At 40.6% G+C, this 21,120-nt stretch overlaps 1 protein-coding gene across 1 annotated transcript in view; it reads left to right on the plus strand.

Moving 5' to 3' along the window:
- Positions 1–11,185: 11,185 nt before the first annotated feature.
- Positions 11,186–21,120, plus strand: part of MPP4 (MAGUK p55 scaffold protein 4) — a 35,054-nt gene continuing 25,119 nt past the window's right edge. The window contains exons 1-7 of the mRNA XM_017655730.3: positions 11,186–11,294; positions 12,155–12,276; positions 15,282–15,359; positions 17,708–17,788; positions 18,921–19,052; positions 19,715–19,796; positions 20,988–21,073. Coding sequence (XP_017511219.2) covers positions 11,219–11,294; positions 12,155–12,276; positions 15,282–15,359; positions 17,708–17,788; positions 18,921–19,052; positions 19,715–19,796; positions 20,988–21,073 — 657 coding nt within the window. The 5' untranslated portion in view covers positions 11,186–11,218. The remainder of the gene's footprint in view (positions 11,295–12,154; positions 12,277–15,281; positions 15,360–17,707; positions 17,789–18,920; positions 19,053–19,714; positions 19,797–20,987; positions 21,074–21,120) is intronic.

The following is a 21,120-nucleotide window of genomic DNA, read 5'->3' on the forward strand; positions in this document are numbered from 1 at the left end:
TGAGGTGGTTTTGTGATTGCAAAAGAAATGACACAGAGCAACCTAAAAATTTAAAACCCAGGCTCAGTATTTTGTTTGCCCACACTGAAATCTATGCCTCTGCATTGGCCTTAAGGTCCCTTTGGAATTTTAGCTATCTCTTTCTTTAAAATAAACAAATTTAGGATGATAGCTGACCTCTACTGACAAAGAACAAATTAACCTTCTGGTCCTAATAACCCAAGGACAAAGGTCTTAAAAGAAACCTATTATTCCTTTGAATAAGAGGTATATTTTGATAGTTACTGGTTATTTTTTTTTTCTCCTAAACAGTTTCAGGGAGGGGAAGAATGAAGACTTAAAATTCTAGTTGGAAATATTAGGCATTAGTTAATCATCTGCTGGTCATGATGTCTGCTCTAGAAGATTTTCCATTTCACTGCTGCTTTCAACCAGAATGTGCCTGCCCATTACTGGAAAGGGACCAACCCTTAGAGATTTGTTAATGTTAAACACTTTGCATTTCTATTAGGGATTTTGATTTTGGAATAAACATACACAAATTTCACATTTGGCCAGAAAGGCAAATTTTGCTGAATGTCTTTGACCCCTTACAAGGGAGAAACATGAATAATTGTGGAAATGGACAAAAAAACCTTGAGACCCACCACAAAATTCTCAAATGATGGTAGGCCATCTCAATTCTAAGAAAACGTTATAACTCATCTTTTTGGAGTTTTGAATGGAATTCTCCCATTACTTCAGACTCTTCATACTATGTTTATACTCTATAGATAGCATATTAAATTAAATAGAATTTTCAGTTCTTTTGGTGGGCAAAAACAATCTCCAGGACAATGTCTATAAATAGGAACACCTAACACTCAAGCAGCAGCTTACAAGGATCTTTCACATGCATCATGAATGCTCACAGCAGCCCTCTGAGCTGGTATTAACCCCATCAATGTTGCAGACAAGGAATAACTGATTTGCTCACTCTCAGAGCCAAGACTCCAAGCTGGAACATCCCTACTCCAATTCCAGTGCTCTTTCTGACTATGGCAGCCAGAGATGTCATTTCATAGCTGGGTTATACTTAAAAGTTTATAAAGTAATATGTGAGTTGAAAATGAAAACTTTTAATAAAATTAAGCACTTTAGATAGATACACTATGCTCAAAACAGTCACAAATGTACCACATTTCCAGCTTGTGTTTTCACCTACAGTGGAGAGCAAAGGGAAGCCACATGTTAAATTTAGGATGAAATGGTTGATAAACCTCTTAACAGTTGCCTTTTGATTTTGATTCTTAGCATTGCTGTCAGCAGTACCCTTTCTTTCATTCTTAGACATCTTCCGAATATTCTTCCTAGTGACCCCCTCCCTGCAAAATAAAATTCTCAAGAAGTAGCTGCAATCTGAGATAGAGACTGGGAATGTTAAGTTCAGAACGGTCCCTTGGTATGGGGCCTTCCAGAAGGAACTGTTTTTGTTCTAGGCCTCATTATTGGCTGAAGAGTCTTCCATTGTTTTCTCACATAATGTGAGGAAACCCATAATTAGTAAGTCAGCTTACTCTTGGGTGTCTCTACAGTTTTTCCTTTTATTAAAATAAAGATGCTATTATCTGTTGTACGCTGTCTGTTATCCTGAAATAGTCAACAAAAAATATTAGTCTTTTTGGAGTTAACTGTGTTCTCACAATTTGAGAAAAAATACCAAAGTGAAGTTGAAAATGATAGAAATTAGACTGTCCTGTGTAAGGAATACTTAAGAAGATTTGTCACGGGAGGTTTAGGAACAAAATTCAGTGGTTAGGCAGGGTTAGGCTTCTGTGGATTAAATCAAAGAGGATATGCAGAGATTTCATCTAGAACAGTGAGGTGACTTTGGCTGCTGATAGCCCACTAGTGTTTTTCTGCTAAAGCTTTTCTCTGGATGAGAGCAACATTGCATGTTTGCAGTCTTGCAGGTAAGAGACCCTGCCAAATGATCCTCATATGCCAGAAGAGGTCTATGAATGTCTGCCCTTCTGTTCAGTTGTTAAAAGCTAAAGGTAAGTTGGGTACTCTAATTCAAATGGTTTAGTTTCATTGTAATCCAAAATAGAGAGCTTTGTGATTTTTGAAAGAGCAGATTTTGCTTTGGGAAACTTTTTCTATTAAAGTATTGTTGGTATACAATCATGATGGTTTCACATACACAATACAGTGGCCTACCATTCACCCCAGTTATCAAGACCTCACCCCCTTCATTGTGGTCACTGTCTATCAGTGTAGTAAGATGTTATAATAAAGTCATAAATTGTATTCTCCATGCTGTACTACTGTCCCAGTGTCCTACCTATATTGTGATTGTGAATTATAGCCCCTTAATTCCCTTCTCTCCACCTATCCTCCCCAACCTGTCCCCTTTGGTAACTGTTAGTCCTTCCTCGGTGTCTGAGTTCCTTCTGCTTTGCTTTATTTTTATACTCTACAAATGAGTGAAATCATTTGGTATTTGCCTTTCTCCACCTGATATTTCACTGATTATAATACTCTCTAGATCCATCGAAGTTGTTGCAAATGGCAGGATTTCTTTTCTTTTTAGGGCTAAATAATATTCCATTGTGTGTATTCTTTATCCATTCATCAATTGATGGACACTAAGGTTGCTTCCATATCTTGGCTATTGCAAATAGTGCAGCGATAAACGTAGAGGTGCATATGACTTTTCAAATCAGGGATTTTGTTTTCTTTGGGTAAATACCCAGGAGTGGAATTACTTGGTCAAATGGTATTTCTGATTTTAGTATTTTGAGGAACCTTCATATGCTTTCCACAATGATGGTATCAATTTACATTCCCACCAACAATGTATGAGTGTCCCCATTTCTCTGCATCCTCACCAGCATTTGTTATTTCTTGTCTTTTGAACAGTGGCCTTCCTACCTGGTGTGAGGTGATACCTCAGTGTTTTGATTTGTGTTTCCTTGATGATTGATGATGTAGAGCATCTTTTCATGTGCTTGTTGGCCATTTGTATTTCTTCTTTGGAAAACTGTCCAGGTTCCCTACCCATTTTTAATTATGTTACTTGTTTTTTGGGTGTTGAGGCATATGAGTTCTTTATATTTTGGATATTAACAAATAAATCATTGACAAATATATTCTCCCACACTGTAGGATACCTTTTTGTTTTGATGGTATCTTTTGCTGTATAGAAGCTTTTTAGTTTGATGTATTCCCGCTTGTTCATTTTTTATTTTGTTTCCATGCCCAAAGAGAGATGTTCAGGAAAAAGTTGCTCATGTTTATATTCAAGGGACTTTTGCCTATGTTCTCTTCTAGGAGTTTTATGTCTTCATAACTTACATTCAGGTCTTGGTTTCATTTTGAGTTTACTTTTGTGTACGGAGTCAGACAGTAATCCAGTTTCACTCTCTTACATGTAGTTTTTCAACACCAGTGGTTGAAGAACCTTTTACACGTTGTATATTCATGGCTCCTTTATCATATATTAATTAACCATATATGTGTGCGTTTATATCTGGCTCTCTATTCTGTTCCATTGATTTATGGGTTTGTTCTCCAGCCAGTACCAAATTGTTTTGATTACTGTGGCTTTGTAGTAGAGCTTGAAGTCAGGGATCGTAATCTCCCCAGCTTTTCTCTTCTTTTTCAGGGTTGCTTTGACTATTCGGGGTCTTCTGTGGTTCCATATGAATTTTAGGACTATTGATAATGCTGTTGGTATTTTCATGGAAGTTGCATTGAATCTGTAAATTGCTTTAGGCAGGATGGCCTTTTTGACAATATGAATTCTTCCTATCCATGAGCATCGGAGAGCTTTCCATTTATTGGTGTCTTCTTTAATTTCATGAGTGTCTTGTAGTTTCAGTCAAGGTCATTCACCTCCTTGGTTAGGTTTATTCCTAGATATTTTATTCTTTTTAGTGCAGTTATAACTGGAGTTGTTTCCTGATTTCTCCTTCTGCTAATTCATTGTTAGTATATAGAAATGCAACAAATTTCTGTGTATTAATTTTGTATCCTTCAACCTTGCTGAAGTCAGTTATTCTAACAGTTTCTTGGTAGAGTCTTTAGGGTTTTCTATGTATATGTCATCTGCAAACAGAGACATTTTAATGTCCTTACCAATTTGGATGCCTTTTATTTCTTTGTGTTGTCTGATTGCCATGGCTAGGACTTCCCAGTACTGTGTTGATTAAAGTGGTGAGAGTGGGCATCCTTGTCTTGTTACCAATCTTAAAGGAAAAGATTTCAGCTTTTTGCTGTTAAGTATGATGTTGGCTGTAGTTCTGTCATATATGGCCCTTATTATGTTGCAGTACTTCCCCTCTATACCCATTTTGTTAAAGAGCTTTTATCATGAATGGAGGTTAAATGTTATCAACTGCTTTTTCAGCATCTATTAAAATGCTCATGTGGGTTTTGTCCTTTTCTTTTTGTTGATGTAGTGTATGATGTTGATGGATTTTTCAAATATTGTACCATCCTTGCATCCCTGGAATAAATCCCACTTGGTCATGATGGATGATGTTTTTGTTGTATTTTTTAATTCAGTTTGCTAATAATTTTGTTGAGGATTTTTGTGTCTATGTTCATCAGGGATGTTGGTCTGTAATTTTGTTTTTTTGTGGTGTCTGCCTGGTTTTGGTATTAGAGTGATGCTGGCCTCATAGAATGAGTTTGGAAGTATTCCCTCCTACTTTTTAGAATACTTTAAGGAGGATGGGTATTAGCTCTTTTTTAAATGTTTGATAAAATTCAGCCATGAAGCCTCTGGACCCCTGAGGTATCTTGTTCTTAGGTAGTTTTTTGATTACCAATTCAATTTTATTGCTGGTAATTGGTCTATTCAGATTTTCTGTTTCTTCCTGGGTCAGTCTTGGAAGGTTTTATTTTTCTAGAAAGTTGTCCATTCTAGGTTATTGAATTTATTGGCATATAATGTTTCAAAGTATTCTCTAATAATTCTTTGTATTTATGTCATGTCCATTCTGATTATTCCTTTTTTGTTTCTGATTATGTTTATGTGTCTACATTCTCTTTTTCTTGGTAAATCTGGCTAGGGTCTTATCTATTTTGTTTATTTTCTCAACCAGGTTCTGGTTTCAATGATTCTTTCTACTGTTTTATTCTTCTCAATTTTATTTACTTATGCTCTGATCTTTGTTATATGCCTCCTACTGCCCTTGTATTTAATTCATTCTTCTTTTTCTAGTTTGTTAAATTGTGAGTTTAGACTATTTATTTGGGACTGTTCTTTATTCTTAAAGTAGGCCTGTATTGCTATGTATTTTCCTCTTAGAACTGCCTTTGCTGCATCCCACAAATTTTGGGCTGTTGAGTTGTTGTTTTCATTTGTCTCCATATATTGCTTGATCTCTGTTTTAATTTGGTCATTGATCCATTGATTATTTAGAATCATGTTGTTAAGCCTCCATGTGTTTGTAGGCTTTTTTATTTTCTTTGTGTAATTTATTTCTAGTTTGATAGCATTGTGGTCTGAGAAGCTGCTTGATACAATTTCAATCTTTTTTAAGGGAGGAAGGAGCATTTGGAGTTGGCTTCTGCAGTAAGTATGCAGCTGAGCCAAAATAGGGCCACGAAGCTCTGCCTTCCCGGTGCAATGCCTGCCTCCACTGCCAGGTCAAGTGGGCTGTGTGCAGAGGGAGGAGCTGTGCTGTGCTGCTGGAGCTGCAATGGGCTCAGCCGCCTTCTGCCCAGCCTACAGCAATAGGGGGGTGGGGAAGGGCTGCAGGAGAGGGACTTGTGCCTGCCAGGACGAAAAAGCTCCTAGGGATGGCCCCTGCACACAGTTCTGTGGCTGCCCCAAAATGTGGCTGAGAAAGCTGGGAGGGTCTCCCTCTGCATACCCATGAGTAAAGTTTTGTTTTACTGCTGGCCGGCAGGCAGGCTGTGCCCTGCAGGGAGAAGCCTCCCCTCCCGGCTGTGTTGCCAGCTTGGGGGATGAAACGTCTGAAGCTCTAGAATTCTCCCAACCTGCTGGGGTGAGGGCAGGTTGGGGAGGTCTTGTCCACCTGACCTTGCTCCTAAACAGAGAGTACTGTGCACTACTGCCCCTCTGGCACCCCTCTCTCTTCTGCGAAGTCTTTCAAACTGCCTGCTCTGCTTTCTTTCTTGCTGGTGGGGGATTCGTAGAGTGTGCCTGTTCTCAGCCTCCCTGAGTGTTCTGCCGGTCTGTTCAGCCCCACCAATCACCACAGCATCCTGCAATGTGGGCTCACGTTCCTGGTGCAGATCTCCAAGGCAAGGTGTTCAGGGTCCTGGGCTTCTATTTCCTCCCCACTCTGTTCCTCTTCCTCCTGTGGGCTGGGGTGGAGGGGTGGTTTGGGTCCCACCAGATCCTGGCTTTGCCACTTTATCTTTTCATAGGGTTTTCTCTTCTTCCCCAGATGTAGTCAGTTCTGCAGTCTTCAAGTTGTTTTCAGGTTTAATTGAATTTGCTGTGTTTTTGTGTTCTATGTGATTTGGGAAGGAGGTTTTTGCCTTGCCTTCTTACACTGCCGTCTTTTTTCCCGGAATCCTCCCAGGAAAGTATTTCTTAGGAATGGACTAATGAGTTGTCATGGAGACTCAGTAAAACTAAGCTTATGTCCTAGTCCTAATCAACAGTATTTTGACCCAGAGAAAGCCAGCCATTTTTGTATGGGCAATTTCTCAGTAAGTTTTCAAGTGCTTTTTTAGGCTTTGTCTAATAGAAAACATTATTTTGAAAAATGAACATAATATGGTAGGGGTTATGACATTTAATAGTAATGACTACATTTTTAAAAGTTCATGAAAATAATTTTTAGTGTTTAGGACATATTCCTTAGGAGTCAGTAACACTAATGAACTTCCAAGTTAATGATAAGAACTGGCTGTCCTTCTTATGTTACTTAATGAGTCCAGAATTGCATATGGTTGGGTATTTAGTTACTTGCAGCCTCAATCAAGAATTCTTGTTCTCAACACATCAGAAATTAGGTAAGTTTCAACTGACAAAGTTGCTCCCTAAGTCATGAAAAGGAAGACAAGGAAGAGACCATAGTCTTTTGCCAGATACTAGCATCTTTCAGTACTAATTATGGCAACAAAAGAGGAACCCTTGATTTTACTATACTGAATATCACTGAATGTCAGACTCCTTATCTGTAAAATGAAGGTTGCATTTAATTATCTTTAAGATCTCAGGCAGCCTAATTTCAAAGTTTGGGAGGGAAAGAGGTTGAAGTCAATGCACCCAGGCTGAAGAGGAAGAGAGGGGCACAGGCCTCAAGTCTGGCTGCCTCCCACCTCAGGACTGGTGTCCCAGCTGCTCTTTATCTCCTTGGGGAAGTATCAGCCTTTTACGTCCTTCTCTTGGCCTCACATTTTTCTCCTTCCCAAAAACAACTGGAATACTGATTGCTTGCTGTTATAGGTGCAGAGGCATCAGCAGTGAACAGGATGAGTAAGGTGGCTACTTTCCAGACCCTCTGTAGACGTGACCCACATTGAGTCGGTCAATGAGCAGGTTTAATGCAGAGAATTGTGAAGCCACCATAAGTGCTGTGAGGACAATAAGTTGCAACAGTTTTCTTAACTACCCTGAAGGAGGGAAACACATTTTATGAGGCTTCCTTCTACAGATTTTGCCTTAGCTTGGGGTAATACCAGGGATTGGGTGGCTTAAACAACAGACATTTGTCATTGTTCTGGAGGCTGGAAGTGAGATCAGGATACCGGTATGGCTGGGTTCTGGGGAGGTCTCTTCCTGGCTTGAATAGCCTCATTGTGCCTCTCACGGCAGACAGACTGAGAGAGCAAGCCCTGGTGTCTCTTATAAGGGGGATAATACCATCATGAGGGCTTCACACTCATGAGCCCATATAAACCTAATTATCATCCAAAAGTCCCATCTCCAGACTCCATCACTTTGTAGGTTAGGGCTTCAACATTGCAATTTGGGAGGGACACAATTCAGTCCCCAGCAAATTCCTCATAGGAACCTGAGGATGACTAGGGAAGCACAGTTTTTAGAATTCACCTAAGTTATGGGGATGAAATTTACTGCTTATGCTTTCTGGCTGAGAAACTTTAGTCAAAATGATCCATTTAGAATCTATTAATTACTTCTCTGTGTAGCTCTGCAGTTGGCTATAGATTAATTAGAACCTCTTTTAATAATACTATAGAAATCATAGTCTATCTGTAAAGCTCCCTCAAGATGAATTCATCTCTGGATCTACAGTCTCTAGTGCCCCATCTCTGCACGGATAGACTAGTCCAACATGCTGTCATTTGGTCATTAAATATGTAAGAAAAGTGGCTCACCTTCCCATGCACGAAAAGCAGTTGGTTTGTTTAATCCGTACTGCCTGACCAAGGGCATATGATTTGTGAGACCCCCTTCGAGTAGCATTTTAAGAAGTTGCCTGAATATGAAGGCTTGCTCTGACTTTCGTCTGTTTAACAGATGTTCTGTGTCCCTTTTCTATTCCTTACCCTTCCTCTGGGAAGGAAGATGAGTCATATATGCAACTGTTATGCTAAATGATTTAACGGAAGCTCAAAAACTGGAACACAGGGAAAAGTCAGGGTTTAACCTGACTCAGCTGGGGCTGGGTGGGGTGGGTGGTAGTGGGCAAGGTGAAAACATATAATAATCAGGTTTTAGCCAAATCTAGTAAACTAAGATACGCCAGTGTGACGGGAAAAGAATGTGTATTGAAAAGTTGTCTAAAATTCTGTAACAGCTTTCTGTGTTGCATTTCTCAATGCCTTAGAATTTAGAGACAGCATAATAATGATCTTTTTCTAGAGCCTCCCTGGCTCAACCCTACAATCTGTCTAGATTCTAGACAGTGGTTCTCAGCCCTATCAGATTCATTACCCCAGTCTTTTAACAACTCACTTAAAGTGTTCTTCTTTTTTTAAAGATCTTGATATACCCTTTATTATCCTACTTTAACAAATGCTGCTGGTCCCTTAGCCATATTCCCTGGGTCCTTGCAGTTTTGTTGCCTTCTGGGCCAACTTCCAACTGCCAGCACTTGCAATCGCTATCTGAAAATACGGCAGGTAACAGGCTGGAAGAGCCAGAAGTAATACTTTCTGGGAAAAGCCCTCCAGCAATGACTGGCAGCATTGCTGTATAAACACCCCCACTCCATTGTCCTTTGTTCTCCCATGGGATTAAGCTCCATAGCGCCCAGACTGGCTACTTGCTTGATACACCTTCTTGCTTTTTTCCCCAGGCCTACCTTCATACCCCACACCTCTAGTGGTGTTTCCTGAGATCACTTTCCAAACAAATCACCTCACTAGAATCCTTGTTCTCTGTCTGATTCTGGGGAAACACACTAAGACACTTGGACAAAATTCAAAAAAAACCCCATATATATATATATATATATATATATATATATATACATTTAATTTCTCCTTATTACTAGGGCCCTAGTAATAAGGAGAAATTAAATGTAGCTGATAAGGCACCATATTTCAGTATGTAAATATGGACTATTAATGTACTGAAACATACAATGAAATATCATGCCTACACCTATAAAAGAACAGCCTACCAGGGATGCAGCAGGTTTGTACACAGACACAGACACAGGTAGTGGTGTGTTGTAATGATGTCCTAAATTCTGAGCAGCGTTACCACTGATTACATGATTTTCTGAAATAGTGAACAACTTCATAAAGTCCAAGTAAGACAAACTAAATTCCTCAATTCCAGAAAATGTGATGTGTGTTAAAACTATAAAAATACTTTGTGTTTATATATAAAGAAAAGTTGAGCTTTAGGCTCATAGTTATAAGGATTTTTTTTTCAGCGACTTGAAAGTCCAGTGGGACGATTGAAAGTTGTACAGAGCATAAACTGATTTCTCATTGTGTAGGACAACTTTCATGAAACTTTCTTAAAGAGTAGTGAACATGTTTCCTTTGTCCTTACTTTCTTAATCCCCATCCTGCTGTCTGGAATGTACAAGTAACGGCTGGAGCTCCAGCCACCGTCTTGGGGCAGGAGGATGAGAAACACCCCACACCCAGGGTAGTAGAGCCATGAGCTGGAAGGAGCCTGTTCTCTGAGGACTTCTTGGAGGAAGACTGCCCTACTAGCCCTGGATTGTCTCTGTCTCGAGTTTTACATGAGCAATGAAGGGGTTCAGAATGAGTCCACCCAAAAAGTGCCACTTTGGCATGTGATTTACTTTGAGGTGAAGTCAGTCTAGCCCCCAAGACTTGAGAAGAGCTGCTACCCCTCCCACAATTGCCTCAAAGAAATGGATAGAGAGCCTGATCCAGGAAGAGAACTATCACCAGATAACTACAAAGAATATGAGTTAAATGTGGTAAGCTGGGAGGAAGCTCTGCAGGGCCCAGTGATCAGATTCCTCCCTGTGTCCCTGTACTGCAGGGCAAACATCCGTTTCCCAAATATTTGCTCATCTTCCTGTAAGTTGTCCTCCTCCCCTTTGAAGTCTCAGACCCTCACCCGGTTCTTAGCTCAGGATAGTATATAAGCTTCAACTGCCCGACTGCCTGTGAGTCTCATATTCTTACAAGGCTCCTGTATGTACATTATTAAATTTTTCTCCTGTTTTTCTGTCTTATGGCAATTTAATTAATATATCAGCCAAAATAACCTACAATGGTCGAAGAAAACTTCTTCCTCCCCTACAGCAAGACGTAAACTTCTACCCTGTTAAGCCACTGTTATTTTAGGTTTCTCTTTCTTGAAGCTAAATCTACCTAAAGCAATATAGAAAATCAACTGTAAGAGTATGCCTCAGCAGCAACTCATAACTTCTGCAATTGAGAGCAGTGCCGTGAAGAAGTTCGGGTTCAGAGGAGTGAGGCACCCAAGTGGACTCAGGCTAGGGAGGTGTTTCTGAGCTCTGAGTGATGGTAAAATCAAATAGGCAGAGATGTGGAAAATAATTTGAAAATACTTGGTATTATTTGTCACTTGTTTAGAAACTAGGGGAGTAGGAGTGTTTCATGAATTAGTTTCCTCTTCACACAGCTGGTGATGGTTAATATAGAGATGAAGAGCCACAAGGTGAGAGTGTTTTATTTGGTGTGGAGCACAGTGCCTGACTTGCTCAACAAATGCTGTTGAAACTGTATTTCAGTGCGCTAAGAGCTGTGGCTCCAGTGGGACTGAGCTGTGTGTGCGGCTTACTGATGTACTTCCAGTTCTGAATTCTGTCTGACAGCTTGGGCAGGAAGAATGCTACAGTCAGACAAAGGAGCAGATGCACCTGACAAGGACATGAAGCTTTCTTCAGCAACCAATCCGGAGAATGGTGTGTATGCCAGTGTGCCTTTTCTAGACCAGAAAGACCTTATAATATCACTCTAAATACGTGATCAAATTTAGGGGCAGAAATTCAGGTGGACTCATTGTGATTCCTATGAGGAACTTGTCATATACTTTAGAGTGTCCTACTACATCCATTTGTGTTAAGCCTAAGCAAGCAAGGCAGGAATGAAAGAAATTGACATAGTGGATTCAGATCCTCTTTTTTTCCTATCCCATAATGCTTATTTAAAAGGTAGAACTTAACTGTTTACATTCAAAATGCCACTGCAACAAATGGAATTTCTATGAAAAACACTTGTGAAAAGATCAAGCATTCACTGAAATATGTTCAGTCTCTTTAATTGGTGGAGTCCTTAAGATTTGTATTAAAAACCTTTTGGGAGCTAGAGTTTTCAACAACACTTTCAATAGAATTTTCAGAAAAGGTGAAGACATAGGACTCTGTGTGAATTAGGGAAGGAGGGTCAAGAAAACAGCTTTATTTGGAATAAACCAAAGACTGGGTATGGCAAGAATGGGGAGGGGAAAGCAATACTGCTCTTATGAACTCTGACATCTGTAAACTATGGTCTCTTATTTAATCTAATGCTAGTAACAGCCCTATGGGAAAGTGAGCATCTTCTCATTCACTACAAGGAAACTGGGTTTCAGAACTTGCTGAATTTCACACAGTAAGTGATAGAACAGGGCTTGAAGCCAGAGCTTTTAGCCTTAAACCCAGTGTCCTCTCACTGCTCAGAAGCCTCTAAGGCACATCTCAGCTGCCTGCATTTGTTCAAATTTACACCTGTCTTTCTTTCCACCCTGACCTGCCACCCCACCTCTGCCCTCTCCCTTCACTAGGTCTTTCCCAGATTGTGAAGCTTGTGCTGCAAGAGCTGAACCTGTTCTACAGCCGAGATGTGAATGGAGTGTGTCTCCTCTATGATCTTCTCCATTCCCCGTGGCTGCAGGCACTGCTGAAGGTGGGCACTCCATCACCTGGAAGCCTTTGCTTCCCTGTGGAGCAGGGCACTTCTTACCCACCACTGTCACTGGCCAGTTGCAGGAAGTCTCAAACTGGAAAAACATCTTAGAAGACAATCTTTCGGGTATTCTGAGACTCAGTTTCCAAAGCAGTGGGGGTCTCCCCAGCAACAACAATTCTCTAGACACCAGCTGGCTGTCCTCCAATTCAACTCAATTCTGATACTAGCTACCAGGAGACAGTGTCAGATTCCACAACCTAGGGGTTCCATCTTCTAAAGATTACTCCCTGCCCCCAACTTAAGATGCCAGTTGCAAAGGCCAAGGTGTTACCTGTACTTCTTACCAACTAGCTGTAAATCAGGAGTTCCTACAACCTCCTCCTTGGGTTTGGTTAATTTGCTAGAATGGCTCACAGAAGTCAGAGGAATATTTTGCCTACTAGATTATCAATTTGTTATAAAAGGATATAGATATCTCAGGAACAGTGGATGGAAGAGCTGCATAGGGCAAGGCATGTGGCAAGTGCCCTCTCCAGGAGTGCTGCTGTCCCTGAGGTCTCCAGGTGCTCACTACCCAGAAGCTCTCCAAACCCTAGCCCTTTAGGGTTTTATGGAGAAACTTCAAAACACAGGCATGACTAATAAATCTTTGGCCACTGGTGACTGATTCAACCTCCAGCCCCACTCCCCTCCCAGGAATGGTGGGACTAGAAGGTCCAACAGTCTAATCATATAGTTGTTTCCTGGCAACAAGCCCTCATCCTTAGGTGTCACCTCATTAACGTAACAAAAGACGCCTTTGCCATTCTCATCATTTAGGCAATTCCAAGAGTTTTAGGAGCTCTGTGCCAGAATCAGGCATGAAGACCAAGAATATATTTCTTATTATATATCACAATATCACAGCAATTCTCAGAGAAGGGCTACACAAACCTCATAGCCTGGGAAGGAATTAAGTGGAAACATATATGGCAGCTCCTTTCTTTTTCATGCATAGCTTCTTTTCCCCCAGAGGCCCCTGAAAGCACAAAGCAGCCACCACAAATCGTCATCATTAGCACCCTTAGCAGCTGTCTACAACCCCTTGTTCTTGAGGCTAAGTCAGAACAAATACAAATGCTTTTAAAAGATTATTCTTCGTTTCCAAAATCAGGAAATGAGATGTCCACAGTTGTTTAGTTATCTTAAATTTTTCTTACTCTGAAAATTTCTTCTTTTTAAAAATTTGGCTAGAATTTCATGCACTATTCAATAGCAACTACTACCTGATTATAATTTTGTTCAGATGTAATTATTAATGAAGATTCTCTTGAAGCTGTTTTTGTTAAGATGTGGGTGTTCCCTTCTCATAAGTAGGAAATGAGGTCAGCCCTATGATGCATATTAATATTCTAATTCTTAAAATACAAGAAAAGTAGCAACATCTGTAGCATGAACAAACATGTACTCCTCACAGCACTTGTTTTAAAACACTTGATTTCTATATCCATTCATCCACTGTTGGACACTTAGATTGTTTCCACGTGTGGGCTCTTGTGAATAACACAACAGTGAATGTGGAGGTGCAGTTATTCTTTGAGAGAGTGATTTCATTTCCTTCAGGTATATACCTAAAAGTGGGATATGCAATGTGATATTATTCAGCCCTAAAAAAGAAAGAAATCCTCCCTTTTGTGATGACATGATGGACCTGGAGGGCATTATGCTAAATGAAATCAGTCAGACAGAGAAAGGCAAATACTGTGTGTTGCCACTTACATGTGGAATCTAAGAAAGCAGAGCACCTAGAAACAGAGAGTAGAATGGTGGTTGCCAGGGACTGGGGAATGGAGAAAATTGAGAGATGTTCAAAAAGTACAATCTTCTGTTATAAGATGAATAAGTTCTGGGGATCTAATGTACAGCATGATGACTATAGTTAGTGGTACATACTTAAAAGTTGCAAAGAGAATAAATCTTATATGTTGTTGCCACAGGCACACAAAATGGTAATTATGTGAGGTGATAGAGGTGTTACTAACCTTTCTGTGGTAATCAGTTTGCAATGTATACATGTGTCAGATCACGTTGTATACCTTAAATGTACACAGTGTTCCATGTCAAGTATATCTCCACAAAGCTGGGGAGAAAAAAACCAGGTAATCTCTATCAGGCATGTTTTCCCCCTGAGATAAGCTAAAACAGTTTTTGTCATTAAAGGTGTTGCTCTCCTCACCACCAGCAGGCTGTTTGTGCTCTGTGCTCTCTGCATCAATCCATCAGCCTAATCACTTCCAGGTAAACTGGAGCACTGGCCCTGAGGTGGAGCAGGGAAGCATCGTCATCCCAGATCCTCATGGAGGGAGGCTGGGCTGAGCTTCCTCCTTGGCCACATTTCACCAGCTGTAAGAGGAGCTAGATTCCTAAAATAAGATCAAGGGCTGCAATGCAGAACTAAGAAGGCCTTGGTGTACTCAGCTCAACCCTACATCCTCATATGGAAAAAAATTCCTGAGGGTCAGCAGAGACAACATTGGAATTTTTTAAATGAACTTTTACTGGGGAATTAAGGAGGGGAAAGGAAACAAAAAATAAGAGCAGAATACAAAAGTGTATCTAGTGTGCCGGGCCTCTTGTTCAGATCCTTTGGTGAGCCCTGAGCTACATAGTTCACACCCTGTGCAGCTGCCCGGCACACAGGTTCTTATAGTCTTGAGACCAGATCCCTGGAAACCCCACTATTACTTAGTTTAACAAGAGTAAAATCTGAATTTTCTTTTATCAATGATACTGGAGATCATTTTCCAGTGGTAGCCAGTAATTAAGCCTGTGAAGCCCTGGAGCCGCCAAACTTGAGTTCATTTCTGTCTGACAGCTAGAGACCCCTTATTAAAGGCCAGCACACATGCTACTCAGCTGTTTGTGCTGTTGCCCAGGCTGTTTCTTCCCTTGCAGAGCTTTAAATCTCAAATGTTAGTAGTCGTGTTATCAATATGGCATTCTCCACTGTTGCCTTTCTGCAGGTTTATGACTGCCTCCAGGAATTTAAAGAGAAGAAATTCGTTCCTGCCACAATGCATGCACAGGCATTATCCTGTGAGGTAAGGTGGTTTCTAATCCACAGAATACTAGAGTTTTAACGTGATGCTGTTTTACTCTTTGTGCTAATTTCAATGAATTAACAGCTCTAATGGAAAAGCTTGATGGGTGATTACGCATCTAATAAGTATTTCTAACTGATCTTTAATAGAAGGAAGAAAAGTGGCCTGCTATCTCCCCAAATTAGAACAAACAAAACAATAACATTTTCAGCATGTATCCATTTCTCTCTTTATCCCCTTAATCTTGGACTCAATTCACCCTGTGTAAACAGGATAATGTTGCTATAGTAATGATTCCCAAATTTCTATCTCTAGCTGGACTCCTTCCCTGAACTCCAGACTCCTATATCTAACTGCCTTCTTCCCATGTTACTTAGATAGGTACTTAATGGGCCCCTCAAACTTAACATGTCCCAAACTGAGCTCCTGATCTTTCCCACCCCAAACCGCTCCTCTCCCAGTAATGGCATCTGTGTCCTTGCAGTACCCAGGCCCAAATCTGTGGGGTCATCTTTGACTTTCTTTCTCCCATACTTCACACCCAGTCTGGCAGGAGATCCTGTCAGCTCTGGTTTCAAAATATACCCAGGAACTCACCACCTAATAGGAGGTGCAGCTAATAGAATCTACCTACTCTAATCTATGGCACCTGATTGAAGCCACCATCACCACTTACGTAGGTAGCTGCAATATAGCCTCCTGCCTGGCCTGCTGCTTCTGCCTGTGCTGCCCTCCCCCAGCTCCCTGCAGTCTTTCCCCAACCCCGCAGCTGAAGAGATCCTCTTGAAAGGTGAGTGGAATCAGGTCACTCTGTGTTCAGATCCTCCCAATGATTTCCATCTCAGGATAAACATCAAAGTTCTTTGCCAAACATAATATAGTCCCATGACCTCTTTGACTTTACACTCCTGTTTCCCCTTCATACCCTCAGCCAGATTAACCACTTACGGTTTTCTGATTCAGACATGCTCCTGACCCAGGCCCTTTGCACTTGCTTTTTCTTACATCCGTAATGCTCCTGCCTGTATATCCACATGATTTGCTTCTTCATCTCCTGGTCTCCACTCAAATGTCACTTTCTCACTGGGGCTTTCCCTGATCACCCTATCTAAAATGGCAGCCCCCTTGTAGCACTCCTTATCTACCTTCCCTTTGGGGTTTAAAGCTCTGCAAGGGAAGAAACAGCCTGGGCAACGGCACAAACAGCTGAGTAGCATGTGTGCTGGCCTTTAATAAGGGGTCTCTAGCTGTCAAGTTTATTTTTCTTAACTCTTCTATGCTAGTCAGTATATCTGTTATCAAGCCAGCAAATAAAACTATTTCTTCTATTTATATTTTATGTATTGTCAGTGTCTCCTCACTGGAATGTCAACTTCATGAGAACGGGGATTTCTGTCCACCTGTTCACTGCTCTGCTTGCATCACTCAAACCAGAGTCTAGCACAGAGTATATTCAACAAGTGTTTGTTGAGGGGACTCATAAATGTAATCCATTGTATTATTATTTATTGTTCCAACCACATTAAAGGAAATGGGAATAAAAAGAAGAAAAAAATTCCACCTTCAATTCCAGTAATCAACAACTCAAATTGTTCTCAGCTGTCCACAGGGACACACACAGGATATCTTATTCAGTTATAATCCTAGTGCATGGAGGTAAAGCTTAAGTAAACTGCTGGTTTTCATTTGACTATAGGTAATGATGCTCAACTACTGAAGACTCACATGGCTGATTAAATTCTTGAAAGGTCTTATGTTCTGTCAGAAAATATGTCTACACCTAAACCACACAGTTTGGAGAAGAGATTTTATTCTGTTCAGCACTTTTTAAATTGCAACAAACATTAAAATTGCTAATCAAATATTAAGCCTAAAATATAAATTATTATTCCCATTTTCCAGTTGAGGAATGGAGCATCCCATGGGATTAAGCTATGTGCATTCTCCAGGTATGTGAGCCTGTACCCAGAGAAGCCAGATACTTTCACCTGTCCTAAAGCACTCCATCAGCACACAGCTGTTTTACAGCCACTAGAGGGAAGTTGCTTTGGCACATACGATGTTACAAAATTATATGCATTCTTTTACCAAGCCTGTAAAACATCAGGACTGGGGTGCTGGGGTTTGGATCTACTCCAAATCTCAGATACCACCTGCTATAGTAAAGTTTAATGAATGAGGAAAGATTCTAGGCTCTGACTTAAAAAGATGAAAAAGAAGGCTTCAGTAACAGTGTTTCTTAGATTAATATCATGCTAGTCAGTATATCTGTTATCAAGCCTGGATGAGATTAACTAGGTGATGAAGATTTTTAAAAATTTCACCATGTATGCTTTTTCACCAACCAGGTAGTGGAGACATTACGTGAAATACCGAATTCTCCTGAGATCCAAGAGCTGAGACAAATCCTCCAGGCTCCACACTTTAAGGCAAGTGCTAGCTAAAACAGACAAGATATGCCCATCTGGCACATAGACAAAGCTGGGAAGAAGAAATAAATGTGAAAGAAAATGTGCTTTCTGAATAGATGGTCTATTACTGTTCATGGGCGACCAGCAGACTGTACTTAAAGGTGGGGCTTGAATATGACCGGCTCAGTGTTGTCAGTCATGGAGCCAAGCCTGCCATTTATGAAGAGGCATCCAGAACTTTCCATGTTGTCTTGTTTTCCTCTTGCAAAGCCTCATCCTTCTAAAATTCTGGGGGACCAGGAGGGTAGCATACTTCCTTCCCATCTTGGGAATATTTTAGGTTTTGGATAAAATGTGTGAAACTATTTGAAAAATACACTGTAACGATGATTACCTCTATAAGGAGGTCTATGAAGAAGATTTGATTGCAGAACAGGGAGCCATTTCATAGTACTTATAGAGTTTGAGATCAATTCATCAACCAAATAGAACTTTAAGAGAATGTCTGCATTTGGAACAATGGAATTTAGGAGTCAAACATTTTAGTGCATAAGTAACCTGAGGGAATTTTTTCTGAGTTCCAGGTAAGTTCTGACCACCAATCCCAGGCAGGACAATCGAATGACTGCTTCTCCACGCCATGAATGACTTAGCACAGTGGGCCATTAGAGGAACTCTTTGATCTTACCCTAAATCAGGGAACTATTTTTTCTCATTCTGTTCCATATGGGTCCTTGGGAGCCACCAGCAAGTTGTTTTGATTACTGCTCCTTATTCTGCCTTAATTATGGAAAATATTAAAAGCGGTTGTTTTATAGTTCAAGCTTATAGGAGCACCATGGATTACATGGGTTTCCAGGAAATGAGAAGGTGACAGAAAACATTTTAGCAGAAATGCAAAAATGTATTATGTGTTGCTTGATCTCTCTGTGCTTCATTTCTTTATCTGTAAAGTGGAAACAATATGTGTACCTGCTCCATAGTGTTATTGTGAAGACTGAGTTAATCTGTATAAAATGCTGAGAACTATGCCTGGTGTGTACCTGCTGGGGGTGGTTGTTTTGTGTCTTGCATAGAATTGAGCCTCCATCTTCTAGAAGGCTGTGTCTTATGTGTGATATTTGTTCATCTTTCCCTTTTCTGTCCCCAGGCCTTGCTCAGTGCCCAAGACACTGTGGCTCAGAAAGATTTTGAACCCCTTCTCCCCCCACTGCCAGACAATATCCCTGAGAATGAGGAAGGAATGAGGATTGTTTGTTTGGTGAAAAACCAACAGCCCCTGGTAAGGAAATCACTTTATCTTTTCATTTAGAATTAGACCAAGGCTAATTGTGAACTAAGTTATCTCTAGTAGTTATTCGGGTAATTTTGTGTCTGTGGTCACAGGTATAATTTGAGGCATTCAGAAAATGCCAGGGGATTCCGTGATAATAATGGCCAAATTATATCTTTACAATTTTCCCCTGTGGTTTCAAACACATTACATGTTGTAACATTTTCACTAGGAGAGATTTCTGGCTAGGGATTTTCTTTTTTGAAAGAGCTGTGAAAAATGAGACATATTTTATTTTATTTTACTTTATTATCTGACTCTCTGACATGTACATATATTTCACTCAGTTCCGATGTACTTGCCTGGTTTTCCTCTCTTAATGAAAAACTAAGTAAAGCATTAATTTTATTTTCTAAGAATAGTCCCTTTGATTAAATTGTAATTGTGGGAGCTTCCCTTATCTTTGGAAACATCTAAATATTCTTCTGTCTATGCGGTTGGATAGAGACCTTGGTAGGCCAAGGCTGAATGGCCTTTGCTTTTTGGTGGCGTGGTATGGCCCTGGTTGATATGAATACCCTCATCTGAAAGACCAGAGCTACACTGAGGGAAGACACCAGAAAAATGGTCATGCTGGATGAAAGAAGGAATCCATTGTATTCTCTCCCCAGGGAGCAACCATCAAGCGCCATGAGATGACAGGGGACATCTTGGTGGCCAGAATCATCCATGGTGGGCTGGCTGAGAGGAGTGGTAAGCTAGAGCAGCAGGATACAAGTGTGACCAGAAAAATGGGAAACCCTTGATTGTTTAATCTTTTTTCTAGGGCAGCATTTCTCTCTTAAGGTTGGGCTTTAATAAGTTCCATTACTTGGTTATTGAGAAGGAAGGAATGTTCCACAGAAATCCTGTTCCCCTCCTTCATGGAGTTCCTTTTGTCCTGGGCACCATATTAATGTTCTCTCAGTTTACATTCCTGTGGCAACCCTAGCAGGCTAAGTATTATTGTGCCATTCTGTAGAGGAGAAAACTGAGGCTCAAAGAGATTAAATAACTACCTTGCTCAAGGCTACACCATTTGAGTCAGGATTCAAGTCCAGGTCTGCTTGACTCTGTATTCCCAGCTCTCACTTTTTGCTTGGTCATTCCTCTCAAAAGGGTATAGCTCTTCCCCATCTTGAAGCCGTCTGCTTGCCCTTTCTACCAATAAACCCAATTCCCTTCTTTCACTGCTGTGCTTCTGAAATGAGCGGTTCTGTGCCTGCTGCCTCCTGTCCTCACTCCCCACAGATCTGGGAGCCTGGCCCAGGGCTCATACCCCAGCCTTAGAGGAACTACCCAGAGGTTTCCTGCTTGTGAAGCCCACCAGCCTTTCCTTTGGCCTCAGTTTTACTTTTACTGCTCTAGCATACTTGATGTTCTTAACCATGACTTCCTTGAAATTTTCATCACCTTTGGTTTCTGCTCCACAACATCATCCTGCCTCTTGTCTCCTCTCTGACAGCTCCACATTTTGCCTCCTATTTCTCAAGGTTTAATCTTAACCCCAAGTTTCTCCACATTTTCTCTTTTGAGGAATACCCCCACTTCCCTTTTCATTTACCATTTACTCATGACCCTTGCATCTCTATTTTTAGTGTTATCTTGTTACTAGTGTTCCAGTTTCATTTTACAATATCTGATTAGCAAAAATAAGAATATCACCATCAGTTTATACCCAATGAGGAGGTGGAAAAATATAATTCTTACATACTCTGGTGGTGGTATAAATTGGAATAACCAGTTTGCTTTGTAATAACAATAATTATTATTATTTCACAATAAATTAAAAAATATTATAGCACGCTTGGGTTAGCAAATTTGTTAAATAGTTTGGAAATAGCTACCTTTATTTTTTGCCAATTTCTTTGTGCCCTGCTTTGTTTTGTGTTCCTGTTTGCCTAGGGTTGTTATGTGCTGGAGACAAACTGGTGGAAGTGAATGGAGTTTCAGTCGAGGGACTGGACCCCGAGCAAGTGATCCATATCCTGGTAACGTCTGCTTGCCTTCGTCACGACTCGGTGCGGCCAAGCCAGCC

The sequence above is a fragment of the Manis javanica genome, chromosome 12 (assembly GCF_040802235.1).
Source record: "Manis javanica isolate MJ-LG chromosome 12, MJ_LKY, whole genome shotgun sequence".
In the NCBI taxonomy this organism is placed as follows: domain Eukaryota; kingdom Metazoa; phylum Chordata; class Mammalia; order Pholidota; family Manidae; genus Manis; species Manis javanica.